The sequence below is a fragment of the Vulpes vulpes genome, chromosome 9 (assembly GCF_048418805.1).
Source record: "Vulpes vulpes isolate BD-2025 chromosome 9, VulVul3, whole genome shotgun sequence".
NCBI lineage: Eukaryota > Metazoa > Chordata > Mammalia > Carnivora > Canidae > Vulpes > Vulpes vulpes.
The window spans coordinates 25751624-25775224 of NC_132788.1; the positions used below are offsets into that span (position 1 = coordinate 25751624).

General features: G+C 52.7%; 1 protein-coding gene across 1 annotated transcript; it reads right to left on the reverse strand.

The window, feature by feature from the left end:
• Positions 1 to 706: 706 nt before the first annotated feature.
• On the reverse strand, positions 707 to 20750 carry CTSB (cathepsin B). Its single transcript, XM_072719653.1, has 10 exons — positions 20622 to 20750; positions 8707 to 8857; positions 7460 to 7545; positions 6352 to 6466; positions 5220 to 5338; positions 4295 to 4380; positions 3861 to 4004; positions 3215 to 3331; positions 2070 to 2198; positions 707 to 1699 (listed from the first exon to the last, which is right to left on the reverse strand). Exons 2-10 carry the CDS (start codon positions 8830 to 8832, stop codon positions 1602 to 1604), a joined length of 1020 nt encoding a protein of 339 aa, XP_072575754.1. The 5' UTR covers positions 8833 to 8857; positions 20622 to 20750; the 3' UTR covers positions 707 to 1601.
• Positions 20751 to 23601: the final 2851 nt, after the last annotated feature.

The window sequence follows — 23601 nt, forward strand, 5'->3', positions numbered from 1 at the left end:
AAGGCAGACGCTCAACCACTGAGCCACCCAAGTGTCCCCTGATCCCTAACTCCTAATTCCCATCAGAAGTCAAACTTCCCGTGCTTCTGGAGCTAGCCCAACCCTAGGCTGGGAAAGAAAGTCAGGTGCTGACAGGCCAGTGGGATGGATGCAATCCTTCCAGTTTCCTCTGTTCCCTCAAGAACTCCTGTACTTCACTGTTCAGGATTCTTAACCAGGACCATGCAGAGCAACGCTTCATAACCAGCAATGTAGCCCAGAGACAGGGAACTCAGCATACAACACGCAGGCTCTGCTCCCACCCCGTCCCAGCATCGGAGGGGGCCAGGGCCACCCGGTGGTCCTCCACTAGGACAGCTGGGCTCCGGCATCATGCATAACCGTGCTTAGGCGAATCCTCACACACGTTACTGCTGGCTTGGAGCCAGTAAAGAACGGACTGCAACTATGTTCTCAGCTTTTTAAATTCAGCAAGAGCAAAGCTAATCGGGGCCTGAGACACGGTTTAGGCGATGAATTTACAGAGCCAGGGCCAATGAAAATGACAGGGAACTGGGAAGAGAGAAACCGCAGTTTGAGGCAGGAGACTTCTGGTTAGAGTTTCAAGGATGCTTGGATCCAGGAAAACAGGATTCTGTGGGATAAGGACAGACGGCGCTACAGGCCTACAGATGGCGGGATGTCACCAGAACACAAGACTGCGAGGTAAGGGAGAAAACGTTTTATTGGCATAGTCATTCCTTGTTGAATTAAGAGAGTGAAGCAGTGACTTTTAAACAGTTAAAGCTGGTTTCTCCCCAGATGAGCTTCCACTGATTATGCTGGTAGGCCAGTCGGGTCAGGACCACCCAGTTTTGTTGTAAGGGGACAGACAGTCCATAAAGCGAGTACAGCTCTTCCAGCCGTTCCTCTTTCATTCACATGATCAGCAGAGGTGCACAAAAATAAAACTTGTATTGAGAAAGGAATCATGCCAAGGACCAGACCGGAGAGGGTCTTTGAGGCTACTTGACTACAAGCTCAGGAGATGCAGGGGCCCCGGGAGAATGGCTTTCTCCCAAGGGCTTCTCCACTACTTTTCTTTCCAACCTCTTCCAAATCTAGTGAGCTACTTGCTTAGAAGTGCCGCCGCCGGTGGGGACTGGTCTCATTAGGAACTCTACTTTCTATGGCTTTGGAACACCTAACAAACCCTCTAGGGTCTCCGTCTTGCTTGCATGACGTGCATGGAGAGGGGAAGACGTGAAGGGAGCCACAGCAGGAGCTGAGCAGGAGGGCACTACTGGCCCAGCACTAGTCTAGGGGGGAGGCCTTGCTTCACTCACGGCAGTGGTTCATGTGGTCTAAGTGTGCACTGGGACTGCAGTCCACCCCACGGGCTGGGGGGGCAGCCAGGCCTTGGATGTGTCTCCTTAGAAGACAGCTCTGATGGTAGACACGAGGTTGGGCCCAATCCTTCAGGCCCTGTCTAAAACCTCTTGTATCTTATCTGAACTCAAAGAATAAAAGACATTCCTTACCCTCCACCTCCTCACCAGCCCAACTGGCTATATTTAGGGGGAAAACTGCCCAAGGGCTGGCAGGGCCAGTCCCATGGCCGATTAGATCTTTTTCCAGTACTGGTCAGTGCATGGGATTCCAGCCACGATTTCAGATTCAATTCCACAATGATCCCGTCCTCTGAGGATTTTAAAGAAGCCTGGAAAGCAAAAATAATATGCCTTTCAAGTGTGTGGAGTTTTGACCCTTGCCCACATACTCAGACTCACCTCAGAAAGACCTAGGAGTAGGAGACGCCAGACTAGCCCCACAGCAATCACCAAACTAGCACCAACTTGCTCTACTGACTTCTACGCTGTTTGCCAGACACTGACTTGAGGCCATGTCCCAATCCCTACCACCCTCTATCAGGATCAGTTCTGCCCTGCAAGGGAACCCTCAGCTCACGAGCACCCAAGAATCTGGAGGTCACTGCTGAGCTCTAGGCCTAGTGTTTGGAGCAGAGGACAGGATAAGCCCTCCGTCCTGGCTCACACACCCCATTAACAGGAAGAGAGAGCTCTGCTCACCATTGTCGCCCCAGTCAGTGTTCCAGGAGTTGCCAACCAGCCAGTAGGGTGTGCCATCCTCCACTCCCCAGCCCAGGATACGGACAGCATGGCCTCCCATCATCTCTCCAGTGACATGCTGGTATACTCCTGAGAACAGGACAGCCCATTCAGGTGGAGACCAGGCTGTTGCCCCACTTCCCAGAGCATCCCTCCAACTCAGCTGGCTGCCCTGGCGGGACAGAGTCCAGAGAGCCCACCGAGCCCTCCCAAGAAACTGTTTGCAAACAAGGTTATACAGAGAGAAAACGCTGATGTTCTCTCAGAAGGTTCCAGGAGCTCCCACAACATTTGGGAATTATTTCAATAGGTTTTTGAAAGCCCAAAACTCAAATACATTTAGTAAATATTAAAGTGGAGTCCCAACAAAACGTGCTTGCTGGTTGCCTTTAAAATTAAAGTCATAGATTCTAATTTAAGAAGTAAATTTAACGTTAACATTCGATTCCAGTTATTTGTTCGCCATACTAGGACTCCACGTGAGGATCTCTTTTGACAAAAAGGGTTTTGTAACTTAAAGTGTTTGACGCTGCTGCCCTGGGATGCCCCCTGCAGAGATGAAGCCTGAGAGAGGCTGGGGTGGCAGCAGCCAGCATTGACCAATGCAGAAAGCTACAGGCCAAGCAGGCCAAGTGCCCCTGGGGCCTGTGGAGCAGGCGATCCCCTCACTGATGAGTCACTTTGTCAAACTAGAAATGCCTCCTTCTAAACTAGAGGTGAGGACTGCTAAAAACTGCCAGCTTTCTAATTTTTTCTTGACAGCATCATCTCCCTCAATCCAATGATGTTTCTTAAGAGTCAAGAGCTTTGAAGTTTTCAATGTGGCAGATCATAAAGGAGACAGCACTGGGCAGCCAGAGGCTGTTCATGTAAATGGGGGATTTCTAAGGCAGCTCTCGGGCGGGGGTGGGGTGTGGGGGGGCGGGTAGGGAGTCCCCACAGCCACACACAGCCACAGCCACCTGCCTCCTGTTTCCCCATCCACTGAACCTGAGGCATGGTCTGGGGTGGCTCCAGCGCAATGTTATGTCTTCCTCCTCGATCTAGTCCCGGGCTGTGCCCAGAACCCACACCTCCCTGAAGCCCCCTTGGGCGCCAACACACACCCGACTTGTACAGCAGGAAGTCGGAGTACACGGTGAAGGCCCCCTCCACCGGGCCGTTTTTGTAGATCTCTGCCATGATCTCCTTCTCGTTATCGGACACACTGTAGGAACTGCATCCTGGCAAAAGAACCAGCCGAGGAGGGGCGGGGAGTGAGGAGGGTGAGGGGGGTCAGGCAGGCCACCCAGGGTTCCAGCTGTCAACTTATTAATGATTTATGGGGTCCACCAAGTGAAGGCCACGTCTAGGGGGCTCACCCCACCCAGGGGTCAGGGAAGGCCTTCCCGGGGAGCAATGATGGAGCTGGACGGGGGCAGAGAAGTGGGAGCACACAGCTCTGTGGCGCAGGGGCAGCGAGCACGAAGCCCTGAAGAGTGGTGCCCTGGGTCCTAGGCCTGATCAGTCCGCTGTCAAGTGAGAGTGTGGTCCCTCCGACCAGGAGGGTCTGTGACTGACGCAACAGGCATCCTGAGGCCGAATTCGGGAGGGAGGCAGCCAGAAGCAGCAGCGTGCTGCTCCCTGGCAGGACAGTCGTTCATGGCCTTCCTATCTCCAGGGAGAGTCGATTGCCCTGTCCTCTCTCTTCCTCTGGCTCGGGACGGGTGTCTGCGGGGCCCGGGGTGCTGGGGAGCCCAGCTGCCGCTTTACCGTAGTGTTTGTCTTCTTTGTAGGATGGCGAGTAGCCAGGCTCGCAGATCTTGCTGCACTTGGGGGTATCACCCTCCCCTGTGCATGGGGGCCGGGAGCCGTTCACATGGTGCTCACAGGGAGGGATGGAGTAGGGTCTGCAGCCTGGGGGGCCAAGTGGAAAGGAAGGGATCAGCTGACAGCTTCCTCAGAAGCCCCTGGCGGCAAGAAGGAAACGCTGGAGCAAGGCGGGGGAGGTGTTGGGAGGGAGGGAGGATCATCACATCTGCAGCAGGGACACCTGACACCGTTGCTAATTCTGCCCCCTCCCTCGTATTTGTTGGATTCTTCAGTGGCCTGCTCTCAACTCTCAGCCTTCACTTTATAATGCGAGGCCCATTCTTACTGCCCATAAGCTCCATCTAGCCAGAGAGGGTGTGACGGCAGACACTCACCCACATGAGAGTCATAGAGGCCCCCCGACACCAGGCCTTGCTTTGTCCAGAAGTTCCAAGCTTCAGCAGGAAAGCCTCCATTACAGCTGAGGAAGGAGCCACTTATTAAGTTCACTGTGAGAGAAACTCTAGCTGTGCCCAGACCATTGCCCATGGCCCCAGGGTCTCTTGGGGGCCCCTCAGATAGTCACTTCTTCCAGGGACTCACCCAAGCTCCCAGGCCTGCCTGCCACCACCCTCAACAAGATAGAAGGACCGTCATATCCATGGCTACCCTGAACCAGGCTGTGCCCTTCCCGGAACCCAGATTATCAATCAGCACGCTGCAACTCCCTGGTGTTTTAATACAGAAAATGTTAATGCCGGGGACTGGCTTAACTGTATGAGGTGAGGCCTGGACACCTTTTTAAAAACTCCCGGGTATTTCTAATCTATAGCCGTATTTTGACAACCATGGTTGTAAAACCAAGGCCAGAGTGGGCAGAAAGGCAGGTACCCACAGTGGGAATTTAGTGTTTGGTGACCAAGCTGGGGACCCAACATTCTTCATTACAGAAAATAGGCCCCAAGGTTATTACATTTCCTTGAGCAAAGAAAGGGAACAAGGATGACAAAAACCAGGCCCAAGATCAAAAAGTGAGCCACATATTCTGAGACGGTCTCTGCTGTGCCTGGACCCCAGCCCCCACCCCCAGCGCTGGCGGGGCGGGGGGGGATGTCAGCCTGACTCTAGGCAGCTCACAGAAAGCAGCAGTCATACCACGGCCTGCCTCCAGACCGCCCAGGTCCCCAAGCTGTCTTGCCAAAGGACCGTTATCTGAGCTGGAGTACCAGTCCCATCCTCACAGAGGCTTCAGCCTGGGGGCTCCTGGTGCCATTCCCAGGGGCCCGGCTCCCGCAGCAGGAGGCACCGCTTCTGACTCACCCGTCCCCACACTGGTCGCCACAGCAGGTGAGCATGTCCTCGGCAGACACCTCCACGTTGACGTGCCCATTGGTGCGGATGCAGATCCGGTCAGAAATGGCTTCCACGGCCCCAAATGCCTGCAGGGACAAGCCCCCCACAGGTGAACCCCACTCCTGGACGGTGGCCTCTGCCAGCTACCGCGTCAGAAGACCACACCTCAGACCTCCTGGGTGGCTACTCTCCCAATGTCAGGGAGGGTCCAGGCCCTCACGTTTGTCTTTGAAGCGAGAGACCAATGTACCCCAAATCTCTATCTGGACACTCGGGTCATTTCTAAAATGTGGTTTTTGTTAACCTAAAACAGCTCACACAAAGAGCAAATACTGTATGATTTTACTAAAATGAAGTATCTAGACTGGTCAGTAAAAGAAAGTAGAAGGGTGGTTGCTGGGGGTGGGGGAGGGGAAAGGGTTTCCATTCTCACAAGATGCTAAGAGTTCTCTGTAGATGGGCGGTGCGGACTGCATTCATGTGATGTGAATGTACTTAATGCCACTGAACAGTGCTCTTAAAAATGACTAAGATGGGGCGCCCGGGTGGCTCAGCCGGTTAAGCATCTGCCTTCAGCTCAGGTCATGATCTCAGGGTCCTGGGGTCATCCCTGCTCAGCGAGGAGTCTGCTTCTCCCTCCGCCCCTCTCCCTGCTCATGCTCTCTCTTCTCTCTCTCAAATAAATAAATAAAATATATTTTTAAAATGACTAACAGACTTAAATTTATACCACATGTACTTTTACCACAGTTAAACAAAATTAAGATAGCGCATTGATACAGATGGGATATTTCTTCGTGAAGCAGCGGAGGGGTCAGAACTCCTGGTGTTTGCTGATGGCCTGGGGCAGCGTGTTAAACGGGGAAGTAAAAGCAGCCTCACCGCTGCACATGGGCCAGATCCATACACCACACAGGGCGCTCTGCACATCGGTTCTCCTGCCCAGTCCTGGCAGTAACTCACGACCACAAGGATCTGCATGATTTTTATGTTGATGGAACGGAGACTCAGCAGGTTTATATAACTTGCCTCCACTGGGAAGTCTGACAACACGCCCCACATCCGAGGCTCGGGCCCCTCCCCGCCAGCAGGGCCTCACCCAGCAGGAACCGCAGGAACCCTGGTCTCGGATCTCTTTGATGGTCGGGCAGTTAGGCCACTGTTCGCGGGCATCGAAACTTTCCGGCAGAATCAGGTTCTTGGCAAACTGAACTCTAGATAAAGGAAGGCCTCCGTGACCTGCTTGCAAGTTACCACCACCCCCCCCACCCCCCCCACCCCCCCCCACCCCCCCCCACCCCCCCCACCCCCCCCCACCCCCCCCCCACCCCCCGGCACCCAGCAGCAACTGCAGGCTGGGCCATCACCTGGGAAGTGAGACCCACAGAGGACAAGCTGGAGATGACATCTGCAGGGCTGCCCCCCGGGAATTTATAAAACTAAACCAGGAATTCTACTGTTCAACACATCTTATCATTCCCTATGCTTCTTCCTAGTCGTCCTCCATGAGATATTTTTCAGGAGTTTGGCCACAAGATCCAACTGCGTTTCTTACTCCCTTCACCCCACCCCAGGTCTGCCCAGGGTCCTCCCCTCATTTTTAATATTTTCACTATGGTGTGAGGTCCCATAACTATTCTATCTACCTTGTTAGTTCTTTTTCTTTTTTTTTTTTTTTTAATTTTATCTATTTATTCATGAGACAAACACACAAGCAGACTCCACACAGGGAGCCCAACATGGGACTCGACCCCGGGTCTCCAGGATCAGGCCCTGGGCTGAAGGCGGCGCTAAACCGCTAGGCCACCAGGGTTGCTCTTGTTAGATATTTCTAACGCTTCCTACTAGAGTAATAGCCACTTGACAATGCTCACTGTAGAGCTCTCTAGGAAGAAAAAAAAAAAAAAAACTTGAAACCTTAATGGCCAATCAGATGGCTTTTCTTAGATTCTCCTTCCATTATTCAAGACTGGGTCCATCCAGGTCATACAGAACCAGACCTGGAGCTGAGACACCTGGAGAAGCACAGCAGGACACACAGTGCTGGGGGCTGAGCCTGTCAGGTAGAGTCCTTGCTGCTCCGAAGGGCTGAACCCTCTTTACTTCCTTCCCTCCTTCCTGCATCCCAAACACACACCCACGTGGGCATGGCAGTGGTGTGGGCATAGATGCGGAGCGTACCCACCCCCCAGGCAGCAGGCACTCACCTCTGTGGCAGCTTCGGCCCGCCCAGGAAGGTGCCACATAGCCTCCTCAGGTAGCTCGGGTCCACGTTATGGAAGTTGTGTCCAGCCTGGAAGAGAGCACCAGCCACAGCAGTCAACGGAGGGGGGGATCTAGGGCTGGGAGTAGATTGGAGGCCTGACCAAGCCAGGGGTCCCATCCAGCTCAGCAGAGCAGGGGGTGCTGGGGAACTGCTAGAGAACAAGTGCATCCCCCTAAATTTATGTTGAAACCTAGCCTCCAAGGTAATGGCACCTGGAGATTGGGCCTTTGGGAAGTGATTAGGTCATTAGGGTGGATACTTTGTGAAGAAGATCAGGATGGGGTTAGTGCCATTTTTTTTTTTTAAAGATTTTATTTATTCATGAGACACACAGAGAGAGGCAGAGATATAGGCAGAGGGAGAAGCAGGCTCCCCATAGGGAGCCCGATGCGGGACTTGATCCCAGGACACCAGGATCATGCCCTGAGCAGAAGACAGACCTCAACCACTGAGCCACCGAGGTGTCAGATTAGTGCCCTTTTAAAGGTGGTATGAGAGAGCTGGTTGGCCCCTCCAACTAAGTGAGGATACAATGAGAAGTCACTTGTCTGCAACACAAAAAAGTGCCCTCCCTAGAACCCAACCATGCTGGCACCCCAGAAGTGTATTTCCAGCCTCCAGAACTGCAAGCAATACATTTCTATTTGTAAACCACCCAGTCTGTGGTATTTTTTTATAGCAGCATGATCGGACTAAGACAGGCACCCTCCAGAGCAAGCAAGGACCCGCCCCCGAGTGAACCACCTGGGCAGCATGCAGCTCCGAGACCGGTGGGTATCTTCTCGGATCTGCTACATTGCTGAGGTGAAGACAGACCCTCTGCAGCCCTGAACATGGCCCATTCTTCATTTCTTCACTCCTGCAATCCAGGAGCTGCCTGATGAGCCTTACCAACTACCATGATGGGGGTTCAGGTCTTCCTGGTTGTGAACATTTCCAAAGCTCATTTCTCCCCACTGCACCACCACGCACTCATGCACATATGTACACACATGCACGCACACACACACAGCACAGAAGCAAAGGAGGATGCTAAGCATGGTCCTGAGTGGCCATGACTCTCAATCAGACCAACTGTCTGAGACAGACTGTCCTATGGGCCACAGCTGCAGCCACCACCCTTCAGAATCGGAATGTACAAACTGAACCCCTAGAGAAGGGACACGCACAGCGGTCCCCTCAGCTCACCTTCCACGTAGTGTTACGTTTGTTAACATAGTCGACCAGCTCATCCGACAAGGGATGGAAAGGCAGCCTGCTCTGGGCACCAGTCAGCATCACCAAGCAGCTAAGAGTGGTTAAGAGCTGCCACATTTTGGAAGCTGGATCTTGGATTCACCTAGAAAAGACATCAGGACGCTTCAGTTCAAGTGCTTTACACAAGAGAGCCAGCTCCAGCAGCACAGTTTGCGGGCCAGAAACCACCCAGCAGCCGAAAGACCCATGTTCTCTTCCTGGCTCTGCCATTTGCCCCTTTTTTCCCCTCATTGTTCTCTTCTGTAAAGCCTGGGTGTGGGTGCATAGAGCCCACCAGGCCCCACCTCATCCAAGTCCCAACCTATGCCCATAGCACACAGGGCCATGCGGAGGGCTGAATGTCCATCCACCCCCGTGCCACCCCCCCAACCAGTTCATGTGGAAATCCTAACCCCAGTGTGATGGAATTAAGAGGTGGGGCCTTTGGGGGATGACTAGTCATGAGGATGGAACCATCACGATGGGGCTAGTGTTTTGTTGTTGTTGTTGTTGTTTTTAAGATTTTATTTGTTCATGAGACACACAAAAAGAGAGAGGCAGAGACATAAGCAGAGGGAGACACAAGCAGGCTCCACGCAGGGAGCCTGATGCGAGACTTGATCCCAGGTCTCCAGGATCATGCCCTGAGCCGAAGGCAGGCGTGCCCAAACGCCGAGCCACCTAGGCGTCCCCAGGCTAGTGTTCTTATAAAAGAGACCCCAGAGAGTGGTCTCACCTCTGCCATGTGAGGACACAGCTAGAAGGGTGTGTCACCTGGAAAAGGACCCTCACCTGGCCAACCTCAGACTGCCACATTTTGTCCCAAAATGAGAAACAAATTTCTGTTTAGAAGCCACCTGGTCTATAACATGCTGCGGTAGCAGCCCAAATGGGCTAAGGAGGACTCCTCCAGATGCCTGGGAGACAGGAGACAAAGCTGCAAGCAGTGAGGCCCCTCTGCAGCTGCGGCCTGGTGACTCATGCACACTGCTGGGTCTCCAGGGCTGTTCTCAAGCTGAGGCTGGGCTCCCGGCCTGAGCGGAGCAACTATTCCTTGGATGCTCCGCGGCTACCTCGGGGCCTGTGAGGATGGCAACAGCACCACCCCACTGTCGGTCAGAACCCCAAGGCCCAGGCCACAAGCAGTACCAACGACTCCATCCAAAGCAAATCAATAAACCCAGATCTTGGGATCCCTGGGTGGCGCAGCGGTTTGGCGCCTGCCTTTGGCCCAGGGCGCGATCCTGGAGACCCGGGATCGAATCCCACATCGGGCTCCCGGTGCATGGAGCCTGCTTCTCCCTCCGCCTGTGTCTCTGCCTCTCTCTCTCTCTGTGACTATCATAAATAAATTTAAAAAAAAAATAAAAATAAATAAACCCAGATCTTGAGGCTAAATGGACTTCGGTGCCCCACCTCCTGCTCTTGCCAAACTGCCTCTCCCTGGGTTTGTCCAACTACGTTTGAGACTCTTCCAAGTGAGCGCTCTGAGAGAGCAAACAGTCTATATTATTAGGTCCCAAATGGAGGACCAATAAGATAAGAAAAATGCAAATGAAAATATATTTCATAAGCCACATTCTGGATATAAAACAAGCAAACATGAGCCAACAAAGCCGAGCATGTGCCAATCTCAGAGCCAGGGCAGCAGAGCTGGTTTGGCCAGTGGCACAAGTCTGGGACTTTCTCTGTTTTATCCAGTGAGCCAAGGGTTCTGTTTCAAAGATGGGTCTTCCAGGACGGGAAACTGTCACATTACAACCACAGTGCTTAGATCTTAACTGGCCTGCAAGTCAGGAGACTGGCAGTTTCCAGCTCCGCCTCTGAATCATGCTCCTAGGCAAGCAGCTCCAATGAAAGCAAGAAATGTCCTGGATGCCATAGCACCCGGGGGCCTTGCAGGATACCCATGTGAGGAGTGATGGGTGGTGGCAGGAGGAGGGTTTTCTGTCCTTGACCTCAGGGGCTTCCAGAGTGCCTCAACTCCTCCCAGGTCACAGGGTTATGTGAACATGCTGCCTGCCTTCCACAGTAAATTCTATTTGAGGCAAGATTTAAAGTTGATGGTTGCTTAAGTAATAATTCATCCCAAAGAATAACGGTGCAACAATAGCAAATGATTCAAGAGCACGAATGGAGGCCTACCCTCTGGGGCAGTTAAGGAATTAGGAAACCCTGGGGAACACTGGCCCAGGGACAGTCCAACCACCAAAGCAGACCATTCAGAAGCATATCCACGGGGGAATTTAGCATCTGTGGCACAGGTGGGAGAAGCAGCAGTGCTTATCACTGATGGGGGCTGGCACCGCAGGCTCTGCATTTGAAACAAATAGTAAAGTCGAATCTTTACACCTGATTTCTCACACCCAAGAAGCGCTACACGGAACAATGATCTTGAATAAAAACAAGCTGTATGAAGAAAGTAAATGTACTTTAAAAACCGTAATGTCAGAGTGAAAACCACTTAGGATTGACAAACAGAGCCTTAAAGGGACAATGTCTGATTACATGAAAATAAAGTCTCTCTTCTAGGGGAAAAAAAAAAAAGTGGCAAACTGACAAAACAGTCCTCACATATACTTCAAGGTTCCTTTCCCTATTATGTAAAAGGTGTTTAAAAATCTAAATAAATTAATTTACAGAAAAAGAACTACAAACAGCCAAAGGTATGAAAAGATGCTCAACTCACGGGGGAAGTACAGCTAAAATGAGGGCCTCACAAAGGCTGAGTGGCTGGATGGTTCCTGGCAGGGGTTAGATGTGGGGAAGCAGAAAGGCTGTGCTGCTGAACCCTGGTGGCAGGTACAATCATGGAGAGGATGGCCTGGCCATTTCTAGGAACTTTTCGATCTCCACGCCCTTTGACTCAGCAATGTGACATTTAGAAATGTATCCTACTGTATTCAAAGATATGGTATACATTTGTTTACAGAATATTCTTTGTATATCAAAAGACCAGAAACAAAGTGTCTAAGGACAGAGTGACTCTTACCTTACAGTAAATGATTAACAGAATACATTAAGGATGCAGTAGTTAAAGTGAATCATACTGTACTGATACAGTCAATATGCCCAAGATTCACGGAAGGGGGGGAAAAGCAAGTAGCAGCAAATGAGTCATGGCATGCGTGTGAGCCCAATTAGCAATATACACGCATATTACCGTTAACACATGTGAAATATCAAGAAAAGCACGAAAGTGGTTATGTGTGGCAGGGAGATTTATTTTTCTCTATCCTTTGTAAAAAAAAAATAAGTGAACATATTACATTCAAAGTTTTGGTCTTTTAGGAAGAAGCGTAGCTAGGGCTACCAAAAACCCTGAACCCCCAAATGCACTTCCAATTGATTCCCAGTCAACAGTGAGGCCTTCTCCCTAGTGACTTTCTGCTGAAAAGCCCCAACCTTCTCGTTTTCAGTGACTCAAGGGCAGGCTGGTGCTCACATGAAGAACCCAGATGGCCTCCAAACCGTTCAGTAAAGGTCTTGCTGGGTCCTCGTGTGGCAGAAGGAACAAGGGGGCTCTGAGGTCTCTCTTAAAACATTTCCGGGGCAGAGAAGCAAAGCACTCGGGCTCCTTTCTTTTTATCCTGCCATCCTCGGACTTACACTTGGCACCTTCGCATATTCCCAAGATAGGGGAACCTCGCATGAGCACCAGAGTGCACGCTGTGGGCACACGGGTGTTCAGACCCATGAACTGGACTCACACCCAGGAGGGCTGCTCTCCCCAGCTTTCACCACCACCTTGTCACGGGTGACGGGGCCGTGGCTGGGTCCCAAGGCAGTCCCAGGTGAATGTTCCCTGTGTGTCACAGAGGGGCACCCCAAGCCGACCCCTGGGGGCTCAGCCATCTGCTGAGAGGTCACACCACGAGCGAGTGGAGGATGGGAGCAATCTCATGGTAAGTGAGACTTTGAACAAGATCTCTCTGGCTTTTCTGGTGGCAGAGAACACAGGCACCCCCAGTTCCCAGGCAGTTCTCGGTTTCTGTGCCGATGGCCACCAGGGCCATGGCCAGGCCCCCCGTGAGACAGTCCCGCACTTTCCCTTCTCATCTCCGTTCCACCGGTCCTCCTCCGCATTTCCTGTCAACGTCATTCTCGGGGAGAACTAGGGGCTCAGTGAACTACAGAGCATAAGCCTGGAGGCCTGAGCTCAGCTTGAACCACTGACTCCAAGGCCCATCACTGAGCACTGGCGAAACTCTTCCTTTCAGCCTGCCACCCCAGGCCCAGGGCTGTGGCATCTGGGAGAAAGTCTGGTTTGGGGTTTAATGAAGAAATAGCTGCTGTGGCCTAAGGCGAAGGCAAGCACTGGGCTTGGAGTCGGGACACCTGGATTAGATCTTGCACTAACTGTGCAGCCTTGAGTACCAATCTCCACTGAGCCTCAGTTTCACCACCTATAAATGGGGCTGATGACCATTTATCCAGGTGGAAGTCAAGAGTGCCATGACAGTGCCTGCTCTATAGTAAGAAAGCCATGAAAGGTTGCTCATTTAGGCATGCTCAATTCCCAGGTCCAACTTACCACCCAATCTTCCCTCTCTGTCCTCTTCCTTTCTTGCTTCTAGCGTGGGCCAGATTAACTCTAGTTCACTCCAGACCTGTCCATAATACCTCTATATCACGAAGAATCTGAATTCAAATGAATGTTGTTTTGTTTTTTAAAGATTTTATTTATTTATGAAAGACATACAGAGAGAGAGGCAGAGAGACACAGGCAGAGGGAGAAGCAGGCTCCCTGTGGGGAGCCTGACACGGGACTCGATCCCAGGACCTTGGGATCATGCCTTGAGCCAAAGGCAGATGCTCAACCACTGAGCCACCCAGGGGCCCTAAAATGAGGTTTTAATTTCAATTAACTTCCAGATGGGAAGACTTCCAATGGGAGACTGCTGAGCCCAAAGAACATGAAGTCAGATTTCTCCCCCTAGAGGGGACGGATGCAGATATCCTGAGAGCAGTGGCAGTCTCACTCCAGTGGGCACCAGGAATCTTTCTGGGTCCACACAGATCGTGAACACTGGACCAACCACGACAAATGGCTAACAAAGCTGTATTCTGAAGAAGCTGGCCATAGGTCCTTACAGCCTTCACTTGAAACAGAACCAGTTTTCACTTCCCCTCTTTTGGGCAAACACTTCCCTTTTTCTCAGTCTTGTGGGTTTATTTTTTTTTTTTAATTACAGGAGAGAATAAACAGAGAGTTCTTACTTATTCTATGAGAAAAGAGGTGCCCAAACTGAATAGGAACACTTGTAAGTCACCAGACCGCCTTGCATGGTGTGGATGGGTGGGGGAAACAGCTGTGGACAGATGGTACTTCTAGCTCTCCGTCAGCTGGTCTTCCTGGGTGGACGCAGGGTTCCACTCCACCCCTCCGCCCTTTGCCAAGCCAACCTCTGGCTAAAAAAAGACAGGCTCTCGCATTTCTCCCATCTCCAAACCCCTACAGCATTTGAGTTTTATATGAAAGCACATCCCACTGAAGATCTGTAGAAGGTCATGTGCAAAAGGGGCCTGTGGCCAGCTCAACCAACCCCCCCCCCCCCCCACCACCATAGCATACATTCCCTACACTACTTTGAAGCCATTCCCAGGACTACTGTAGACCTTGGAGCCCTGGAAGGAGATGGAATTAACGCAGGAGAGGAGCTGATGCTAAGTTGCAGAAAGCTTCAGTCCTGATATTCTCTAAAGACATGGATTCGGCTTGGGCTGCCATGGAGCTTCATTTTTAAAAAAGTTTTCTTACGTGGTTGTAGAGCCCTCAAGTAGACTGGATTCTAGATCTGTCTCAAATCTAAGGAGACAGGGCATGTGTATGTGCGATTTCCAAATATGCCCCGCTGCAATTTTCTGGCCAACGCAGAAAAAGATGAATGGGTGCCCAGCACATCTTTCATCCGGACTCCGCTCGTCCTTGCCCACTGCTGTTGTTCCTGCACAGCGGGACCGCTTTCACGGCTGGCTTTAAAGAATCAAAAACCGAGTGCCTCAATTTTGCCAAAAGCCACAAAGTAAGTGTCTTATACACCACGAGAGTGCCTACAGCCCAGGAGAAGGTGGACGGGTAGGAGGATCGTGAAGATTAGTGGGACCTAGCTAGAGAACTTGCAGAGACTTTTCTTGCCTCTTGCCATCATTCATGGCAGGTGTTCTTGAAGTTTCAACCACTTCGGTACCCCACCCACACATCAGAAAGAGGCAGATCTTCATTTCCTCTGACTTCGGCTTGCCCACTTACCCCTCCTTGTTGGGACAACACTGAGGGGGCGGACACAAGTGCCTTTATCATATGCTCCAATCGAACTGAAGGACACCTGGCCTTTGAGTTTGAATCACAGCCTCGATGTTTCCTGTCTTTGTTCGTAATGGAAATATGTTTAACAAAACAAAAAGGGCTTCTGGTCGCCTGTCTCCTTAGAGCTGTGAGGATGAATAGGGCACCAGTTTGCACTCTCTGTCCTCTAGAGCCAGGCTTCCCGCAGCTGAATGCCCCCAGGCAACTCCTTTGTGACCCAGAGAGGGCATCCCCTGCAGCTGGCTACAGCTGTGCAGCTAACAGGAGAAGGGGGGGGGGGGGCTCAACAGTTAAGCGGCTGCCTCCAGCTCAGGTCATAATCCCAGGTCAGTCCTGGGATCGAACCCTGTGTTGTTCTCCCTGCTTTGTGGGGATTCTGCTTCTCCCTCTCCCTGCACACACACTCTCTCAAATGAAATATTAGAAAAAGAAAGAAAAAGAAAAAGAGATAAAGAAAAAAGAAGGCCCCACCTGCCTCACCCACCTAAACAATTGAGGCCACTTAGAGGTACTCCCCCTGCTGCCCACCTGCCAACCATCTGTGCTCAAATCAGGGACTAATTTCCACCAGGTTGAGCAGGGTGGGCCTACACAAACTCATCTCCCACAGTGCCTGGAAACCATCTAGCTGCTGTGCCCAACAAATGGAACAATGCTTAAGATCATCCATAGCAGCCCACATCCTGCAGACAGAAAAAAATTACTACCTTGTCCTTGAAACAATGGACCCCAGGAAGGCCCGAGGCAGGTGAAAATTTTTGTATTGTTGAAAAACAAGAATACGGGAAAAGTTCTGGAAGCTTTTGCTCACCAGCTTTGCTCACTGACTCTGATACTGATTTACTGAGATGCTAAAGGGAGCATAACATTCTCATGTCTCTGTTTCTAAAGTAGGCATACCGCCCAGATTCTGAAGGACCTTAGGACTACTTTATAGAAGCTTTCAGAAATCCTTGGAGATTTAAATGAGATTAGCAGCCCACGCCTCCCCAGCCTGCAGGAGGACGGAAGCTCTAATGCAACTGCAGGCCAGATCCCATCTCCCCGCTGGCTGGGTACTCTGGAATGAGATACTGGTAGTGGCAAAAGCAAGCAACAGAAGGGCCTTGCCTCTCCTGCTTACTCCTCGTTCCTCTCCTGAGGCCCTAGGAAGACATCCTCAACCTCATGAGGCTGCTGGGAGATGTAAGGAGATGATTTGTCTTTTTTCCTTCTTAAAGATTTTATTTATTTGAGACAGTGTGCAAGTTGGGGAGGGGGAAGGGAGAAGCAGACTCCCTGCTCAGCAGGGAGCCCACGTGGGACTCGAATCCAGGACTCTGAGATCATGACCTAAGCCAAAGGCAGACACTTAACCGACTGAGCCACCCAGGTGCCCTGGAGATGGTCTTTTTCAAAGTGCCTTCCATGCAGCCTGGCTTGGAGCACACAGCCCTTATGATGAACTGCCACCAGGAAATGGTTGTGTACTCACTGGTGAGGTGACTACACATCTCTCTACTCACAAACTAGTTAATGCTTAACATACAAGGCTAATCTTTTTATTCTCAGAAAAATTATGATCACCCTATTTTTATCAACCAAGGCCTCAAAAACTGGTTTATTCTGCTATCTTGACCACCAGAACAAAGCACTCCTAAGCACCCACAGGGTTCAGTGGATGAAAAGATGGCTCCCAGCTGACATACGACAATGCCTCCAACCCCAGAGTGGCCACAGCCCGTGGCTGGCACCACTTTCCCAGGCCTTGCGCAAGCCCAGAAACGTCGTGACTTATGTATGTGTAAGCACATCCTGCCCAAGCCCAGGTCAGAGGGTCACAGAGAAGCCCAGCCCCAGCTGGATCTCTTGGCAGAATAACCCTCACAGTACTTTATACTGGATCAGTTTACTCGTTTGGTGGTATCTAACCCCTCCTCCTCTCCTCATCTTTGCTAGTGACCAGGTTATCCTGAGGGCCAGACTGAAGTGAGTTATGAGCCTGGCAGAGACAGATAACACAGGCACAGGTATCTTCCTCGGCACCCTGCAGTCAACACAGTGATGTTGGAAAAAGACCTTTCGTCTCCTATAAAATGACTATTTTACAGCCTGAGGGAAACTGGTTCCCGAGAAGACACCATAAGCAAGCAAGCTTGAAAGAGCGTATCTGAGTAGGTGTGGACAATTAAGAGATCAAACTCGAAAATCCCAATTATTTCAGTGATTCCTGCCATGTCACAAGCTTGCAGGAGCCTCAGTGGCCTCATCTGTAAAGTGGAAGAGTCAAACTCCACTACTCATAACTCAAGTGCATTCTGAAAATTAAAAAGTAAAAATAAAAAATTAGAAAAGGTTATTTAATTGCAGAAGCCCAGATACCTGGTAGGATCTAAAGAAACCTCAGTAAGTTCTTGCTGTTCACAAACACATTAAAACTACAAACACTGGGCAGCTCCGGTGGCTCAGCAGTCTGGTGCCACCTTCAGCCCAGGACGTGATCCTGGAGACCCAGGATTGAGTCCTGCGTCAGGCTCCCTGCATGGAGCCTGCTTCTCCCTCTGCCTGTGTCTCTGCCTCTCTCTCTCTCTCTGTGTGTCTCTCATGAATAAATAAATCTTCAAAACAAAACAAAAACTATAAACACTGCGATCAACGACAAAAATACAAATCCTCACTAATCAATGACTTCTGAGAGCAAAGAATGACTTGAATTCACGGTCCTAAAAATTCAAGCAGCAACACCATTTCAAACGTATCAGGTTGCTAAAAATTAAAATCTGATAATATCTAATGGTGGTAAATGAGGAACAGGTACCCTCAAGCACTGCTGGTAGTACATATTGGTAAAACCTCACTGGACAGCATTCTGTAAGTATCTAGCAAAACAGAAGATGCACATGTCTTATGACCCAGCAACTAACTGGACTTCTGCTTTTGCCCTGGAGAAGGGGTGCCTGAGAGATATAAGGATTTACTGCAGCGCTGCCACAAACAGTGAGAAAGTAAAAACCACCTGTCTCTCTGTAAATACTATACGTTTGGGATGAATGAATGAACAAGACCTTCGTGTATCAACATAAATAATAAAGCTCACGAACAGGCAATGGAAAAGGATACAACCAGCACAATTACAATTAATAAATTTTAATAGCATTGTTCATGGATTGATACAAAAGTATTAAAAGCACAAAAAAGAAAGACTGAGGGTGGGGCACCTGCAGTGGCTCAGTGGTTGACTGTCTGCCTTCATCTCGGGTTGTGATCCTGGGCTCCCTGTAGGGAGCCTGCTTCTCCCTCTGCCTCTCTGTCTCTCTCATGAATAAATAAATAAAATCTTAAAAAAAAAAAAAAGACTCAGGATTTATTGCACACACCCCCTTTCTTAGGCAACTTCTGGAGTATGCTTGGAGCTGAAACGAAGAGGTGATGATATGGGATGGGGTATAAACACTGCTGACTGCTGCCCAGCGTCCACTGAGTACAGTACACAGCTGCACATGCCCCCACTACATTCATCTACTTGTCAACCCCCACCCCTCTCTGCATGTGAAGCTGAACCATATGAAAAGTATCTGATCGCCACCCTTCTTGATCTAGAAAAATTCCCATATATCATCTTAACATTTTCCTTGTGTCAAACTATCTAAAAAGGGCTGCTGACGTTGAGCCTTTGCTCCGAAATAGTCCAGTCCTTCCCTCCCGAAGAAGGGGATATCCCACACAATCACGAGGCCTTACCACATTTAAGAAAATCACCCAATTGACACTTTCTGACTCCCCTGAATGTGCTCTCCCTTGCTTCCCAGCCCAACAGAGATACAAAACATCTCTTACCCCTAAAATGTGTGCCAATTTGCTACCCCAACTCCCAGGTCCTCTAATGGAGGAAAAGAAAGGACCAGTCTCTGAGAAAGGCCTCAGTTCAAGCTGCTGAATCAGCAGCACCTGGGCAGGTTTATCCTGAGGGCTCCCACCCTCACCACCTGACCAGTCGGGGAAACCAGCAGGGGAGTTAGTGGAGTCAGGGCTGGGCTGGCTTGCAAAGCCCCCAGAGAAGGAATCTACATCCTTCCACTGCTGAGTGGCAATAACCCAGCTCTGGGACAGATGCCCAAAAAGATTTGAGGGGAAGCTTTCTCCAGGGCACCTTCAAAACTCTCTCTTTGGGAAAACCACACAGGGTGTGTGGGGGGATGCAGCTCAGCCCCTTCCTATATAAAGCTCAAGGGCTCTAGGTCACTATCACCAGTGCCAACAGGAAATAAGTCTCAGGGCGCCTGGCTGGCTCAGTCAGTAAAGCATGTGACTCTTGATCTCAGGATCCTGAGTTCAAACCCCACGTCGGGCACAGAGCCTACTTTACAACAAAACAAAACAATTCTCCATTATTTAAGGATGTTATGGAAGAAAAGCAGCCCCTACCAAACCAGACAGCCTCCTAAGCCTCTTCACTTTCCTATCATTCTCAAACTATAGAGTCAACTAGATAAATGCATCCCAGCTGCATTTCTGTCCGGTGGATGCACTGAGGATCAGTTTTTTCTAAGGTAAGTAAAGATGCTAGCTGTCCATTTGAACCCCACCAGCTCCGCCTCCCACCAGGTGTGAAGGACTGGCAGAGGGATGCCGGAGGGGTTCGCCGGCCAGGTGCCTGAGGAAGAGGATGACCTAGGCCCACAAAGGGGCAAATCCATTTCACATCTAACTGGATGGCCTGCTGAGCCCGCCAGACTGTTACCCCTAAATGCTCCCCATATGCTCCCTTTCGCAGGCCTCCAGGGTCATTAACTGAAGGAAGAGCTGAGGCCTCAGGGTCTCTGCCCTGCTTTCCCCTCTCCCAAACAACCCGGGCCTACGTAAGGCTCAGTCAAGAAGTCAGGAGTGGCATCTCCCCCTTCCACCCCAGCCTCCCGGGCAGGAGAACTGGGGCTTCCAATACCTAGACTCCTAACCACTGCTCAATTTCTCTTCCCATCAGTGGATCTAACTCATCATGTGGCCTCCACCCTACACCACCTAGTTCCAGGTTCGTTTTCTGGTCTCTGTCCTCTGCGGTCCCTGGAAATGTGTGTTCGGTTGTGGGCAGGGAATTGCCCAAACCCTAAGAAACAAGAAAACACCTAGAACAGACGTAGGGAGACACTATTATCTCAGCAATTTCCTGAGGAAACTGAGGCCCAGAAGCTCACCAGGGGCCGGGGAGCTAGATTCTGGCCGAAAGTCACCGGGATCCCAGCCCAGCGCTTCCCCGCAGACTACGCAGGCCCGACGCCGGAGCCGGGCTGACCGCGGGCACAGCCCCGGGAGGAGGCCGAGGCGGGGGCCGGGGCCGGGGTCGGGGTCGGGGCCGGGGCCGGGGCCGGGGCCGGGCCGCCCACCCGGAGTTGGGGCCTTTTTGCTTTTCTCACCGCGATGACTTTCCGGAGCCCGCGGGCTGACCCCCTGCCCCCCCGCCCCCGCCTCCTCGCCCGCCCCGGGATGCCGCGGGGCCGCACAGGGGCCCGGGCTCCCCGCCTCCCCGCCAAGGTCACCTCCACCGCGGGGGCGCCGCGCCCGGCCGCCCGCCCGCACTCACCGAGCCCGCCGCCGAGAGCCTGGGCCTGCAGCCTGCGAGCGCACCGGGGCCCGCCAGCGCCGAGCCGAGCAGCCGCCCTGGCTTCCCGGAGCCGCCCCGCGCCTAAGTACCGCCCGCCCCGCCCCGCCCCGCCCCGCCCCGCGCGCCCGCCCACTCGCCACGTGACCGCCGCCGGCCCCGGCCCGCCCCGCCCCGCACCCCGCCGCCTCCGCCCCGGGCCCGCTCCCCCTCCGCCCTCCGCCCCGCACCCCTCCACCCGCCCCCGCACCCCGCCGCCCTCCGCCTCGCACCCCTCCGCCCCGCACCCGCACCCCGCCGCCCGCCGTCCTCCGCCCCGCACCCGGACCCCCTCCGCCCTCCGTCCCGCACCCGCACCCCCCTGTCCACCGCCTCGCATCCCTCCGCCCTGCACCCCTCCGCCTCGCACCCCCTCCGCCCTCCGCCCTGCACCCCTCCGCCCCGCACCCCCTTCGCCCTCCGCCCTGCACCCCTCCGCCCCGCACCCGCACCCCTCCGCCTCGCACCCCCTCCGCCCTCCGCCCTGCACCCCTCCGCCTCGCACCCCCTCCGCCCTCCGCCCTGCACCCCTCCACCCGCCCCCGCACCCCTCCGCCCTCCGCCCCGCACCCCTCCGCCCCGCCCCCGCACCCCGCCGCCCTCCGCCCCGCATCCCTCCGCCCCGCCCCCGCCGCCCGCCGCCCTCCGCCCCGCACCCGCACCCCCTCCGCCCTCTGCCCTGCACCCCTCCGCCCTGCACCCGGACCCCCTCGGCCCTCTGTCCCGCACCCGGACCCCGCCGCCCTCCGCCTCGCGCCCCTCCGCCCCGCACCCCCTCTGCCCTCCGCCCTGCACCCCTCCACCTCGCACCCGGACCCCCTCCGCCTTCCGTCCCGGCCCTGCACCCCCTCCGCCCCGCACCCGCACCCCTCTGCCACCGCCTCGCATCCCTTAGCCCTGGCCCCGCAACCCCTCCACCTTCAGCCCCCCACCCGCACCCCCCTGCCCACCGCCTCGCACTCCTCCGCCTTCCGCCCCCTCCGCCCCCCCACCCGTTCCCCTCCCCCCCCCACCCACTCCCCTCTGCCCTCCGTCCCGCACCCCTCCACCCTCCCTCTGCCCTCCGTCCCGCACCCCGTCCGCCCACCACCCCGCACCCCCTCCGGCCCGCACCCCAGGCACCCACGCCCCCACGGACCCTACGGACCCTGCGGACCCTGCGCACGCCTCTGCTCCCGGAGATCCCGCTGGGGTGGGCCTGGCCCGGGGAAGAGGGACTCGGAGCCTCGGGCCAGTGGGGAGTGGAGGGGAGGTGAAGGTGGCCCGAAGGGTCTCCATCCAACCTGGAGAGAGCCCCAGGGGCCGCCGCCTGAAAGCAGCGGTTCAAAGCCTGCGGGATCCCTGCTTGCAGGAGGGGGTGACTGTCCCTCATTTCATCCATTCAGAAACCACTGAGTTGGGGGTATCATGATAGCAGGCCTCCCAGGGAAGCCTTTAAAGGCTCCTTTAGCGATGATATTCTAAGAACTTGCCTATAAAAGCTTCCAGTTATGTAATAATAAATGGGTCTGACTTTCAGGACCTGCTTCAGGATTTCTATAGAGAAGGACCTTAGGGGCAGAAATCCGTTTGGAAGAGGGGTCCCAAAAGGCCTGTCCTAAAGGGACAGTATTTTACTTGGAGTTTATTTGGGGAGTGCTTACGGACGATGGTGGGGTGGCTCAAGACTCACTATCTCCATGAATCCCCGTGTTTCGAATCCTTCTGACAACTTTGCAACGTTGGTATGATCCCAGTTTTTGTTCCAGAGGCTCAGGAAAGTCTAGTATTTCATCCAGTTGCTTTTGGTAATAATAAGAAAGCTATAGGCCTGGTGGACTCCCAGAGGCCCTGGTGATGTAGGTTTTTTGTTTTTGTTTTTTGGGTTTTTTTGAGTAGTTCAGTCCGGAGACAGCAGACAAGAATTCTTGAGATACCTTTGGTGCAAAAAAAGTGATATTAAAGTATGGAGACAGGACCTGTGAGGACAAAGAGCTGCTGCCCCAGGATTGTGGGGAGCTAGCCAGGGTTGGGTGAAGTAAAGAAAAGGGAAGTTAAAAAGGACTTTCATATGCTAAAGAAGACTCTTTTTTTTTTTTTTTTTTTAAGATTTATTTATTCATATGAGAGAGAGAGAGGCAGAGACACAGGCTGAGGGAGAAGCAGGCTCCATGCAGGGACCCTGATATGGGACTTAATCCCAGGACTCCAGGATCATGCTAAAGAAGACTCTTGGATTCCTGGAGGCCTTGCTATTGTCAGGCTAAGATTATTTTTCCCAACGGCAAAACATTGACATTAAGACAGCTGGGAGCTTCCTGGAGGAATGTTCTACTCTGCGGATCCCAATATGGGCTGCAGGTTATAAGGCCATTTAATTTTTCCTGCATTTCCTTCTGTCTTTGTTTCCCACATCACTGGCTGCTATCTGCTGCACCTTGTAGATACCTGGCCGCCAGGTGTCACACAGTCCCCGTGCCTGCCAGGGCACATCAGAGAGCTGTCTAGACACATGTACCTCTTTGGTCCCAATTAAAGAAAGGAGTCAAGATGGCCCCACTGCAAGCTTACCCAGTCGTATCTTGAGAACCATGGACTCAGGCTGCAGATCAGTGTTTTGACATGTCCTCTCCCACATGGTGTCAGTCATTTTCAAACCCAGTAATGGAGCTTATAAAAGGAAACCCAAATGGGGAGGACACACAGATGACCATGGGAAATCTCTCCTCATCGTAACAGGAGTACTGAGTACTTTACATGATCTCTCTCTCTCTTTTTTTTTTTTTTTTAAGATTTTGTTTATTTATTCATGAGAGACAGAGAGAGATAGGCAGGCTCCATGCAGAGAGCCTGATGCAGGACTTGATCCCAGGACCCCAAGATCACACCTGGAGCCCAAGGCAGAGGCTTAACCGCTGAGCCACCCAGGCGTCCCACATGATTT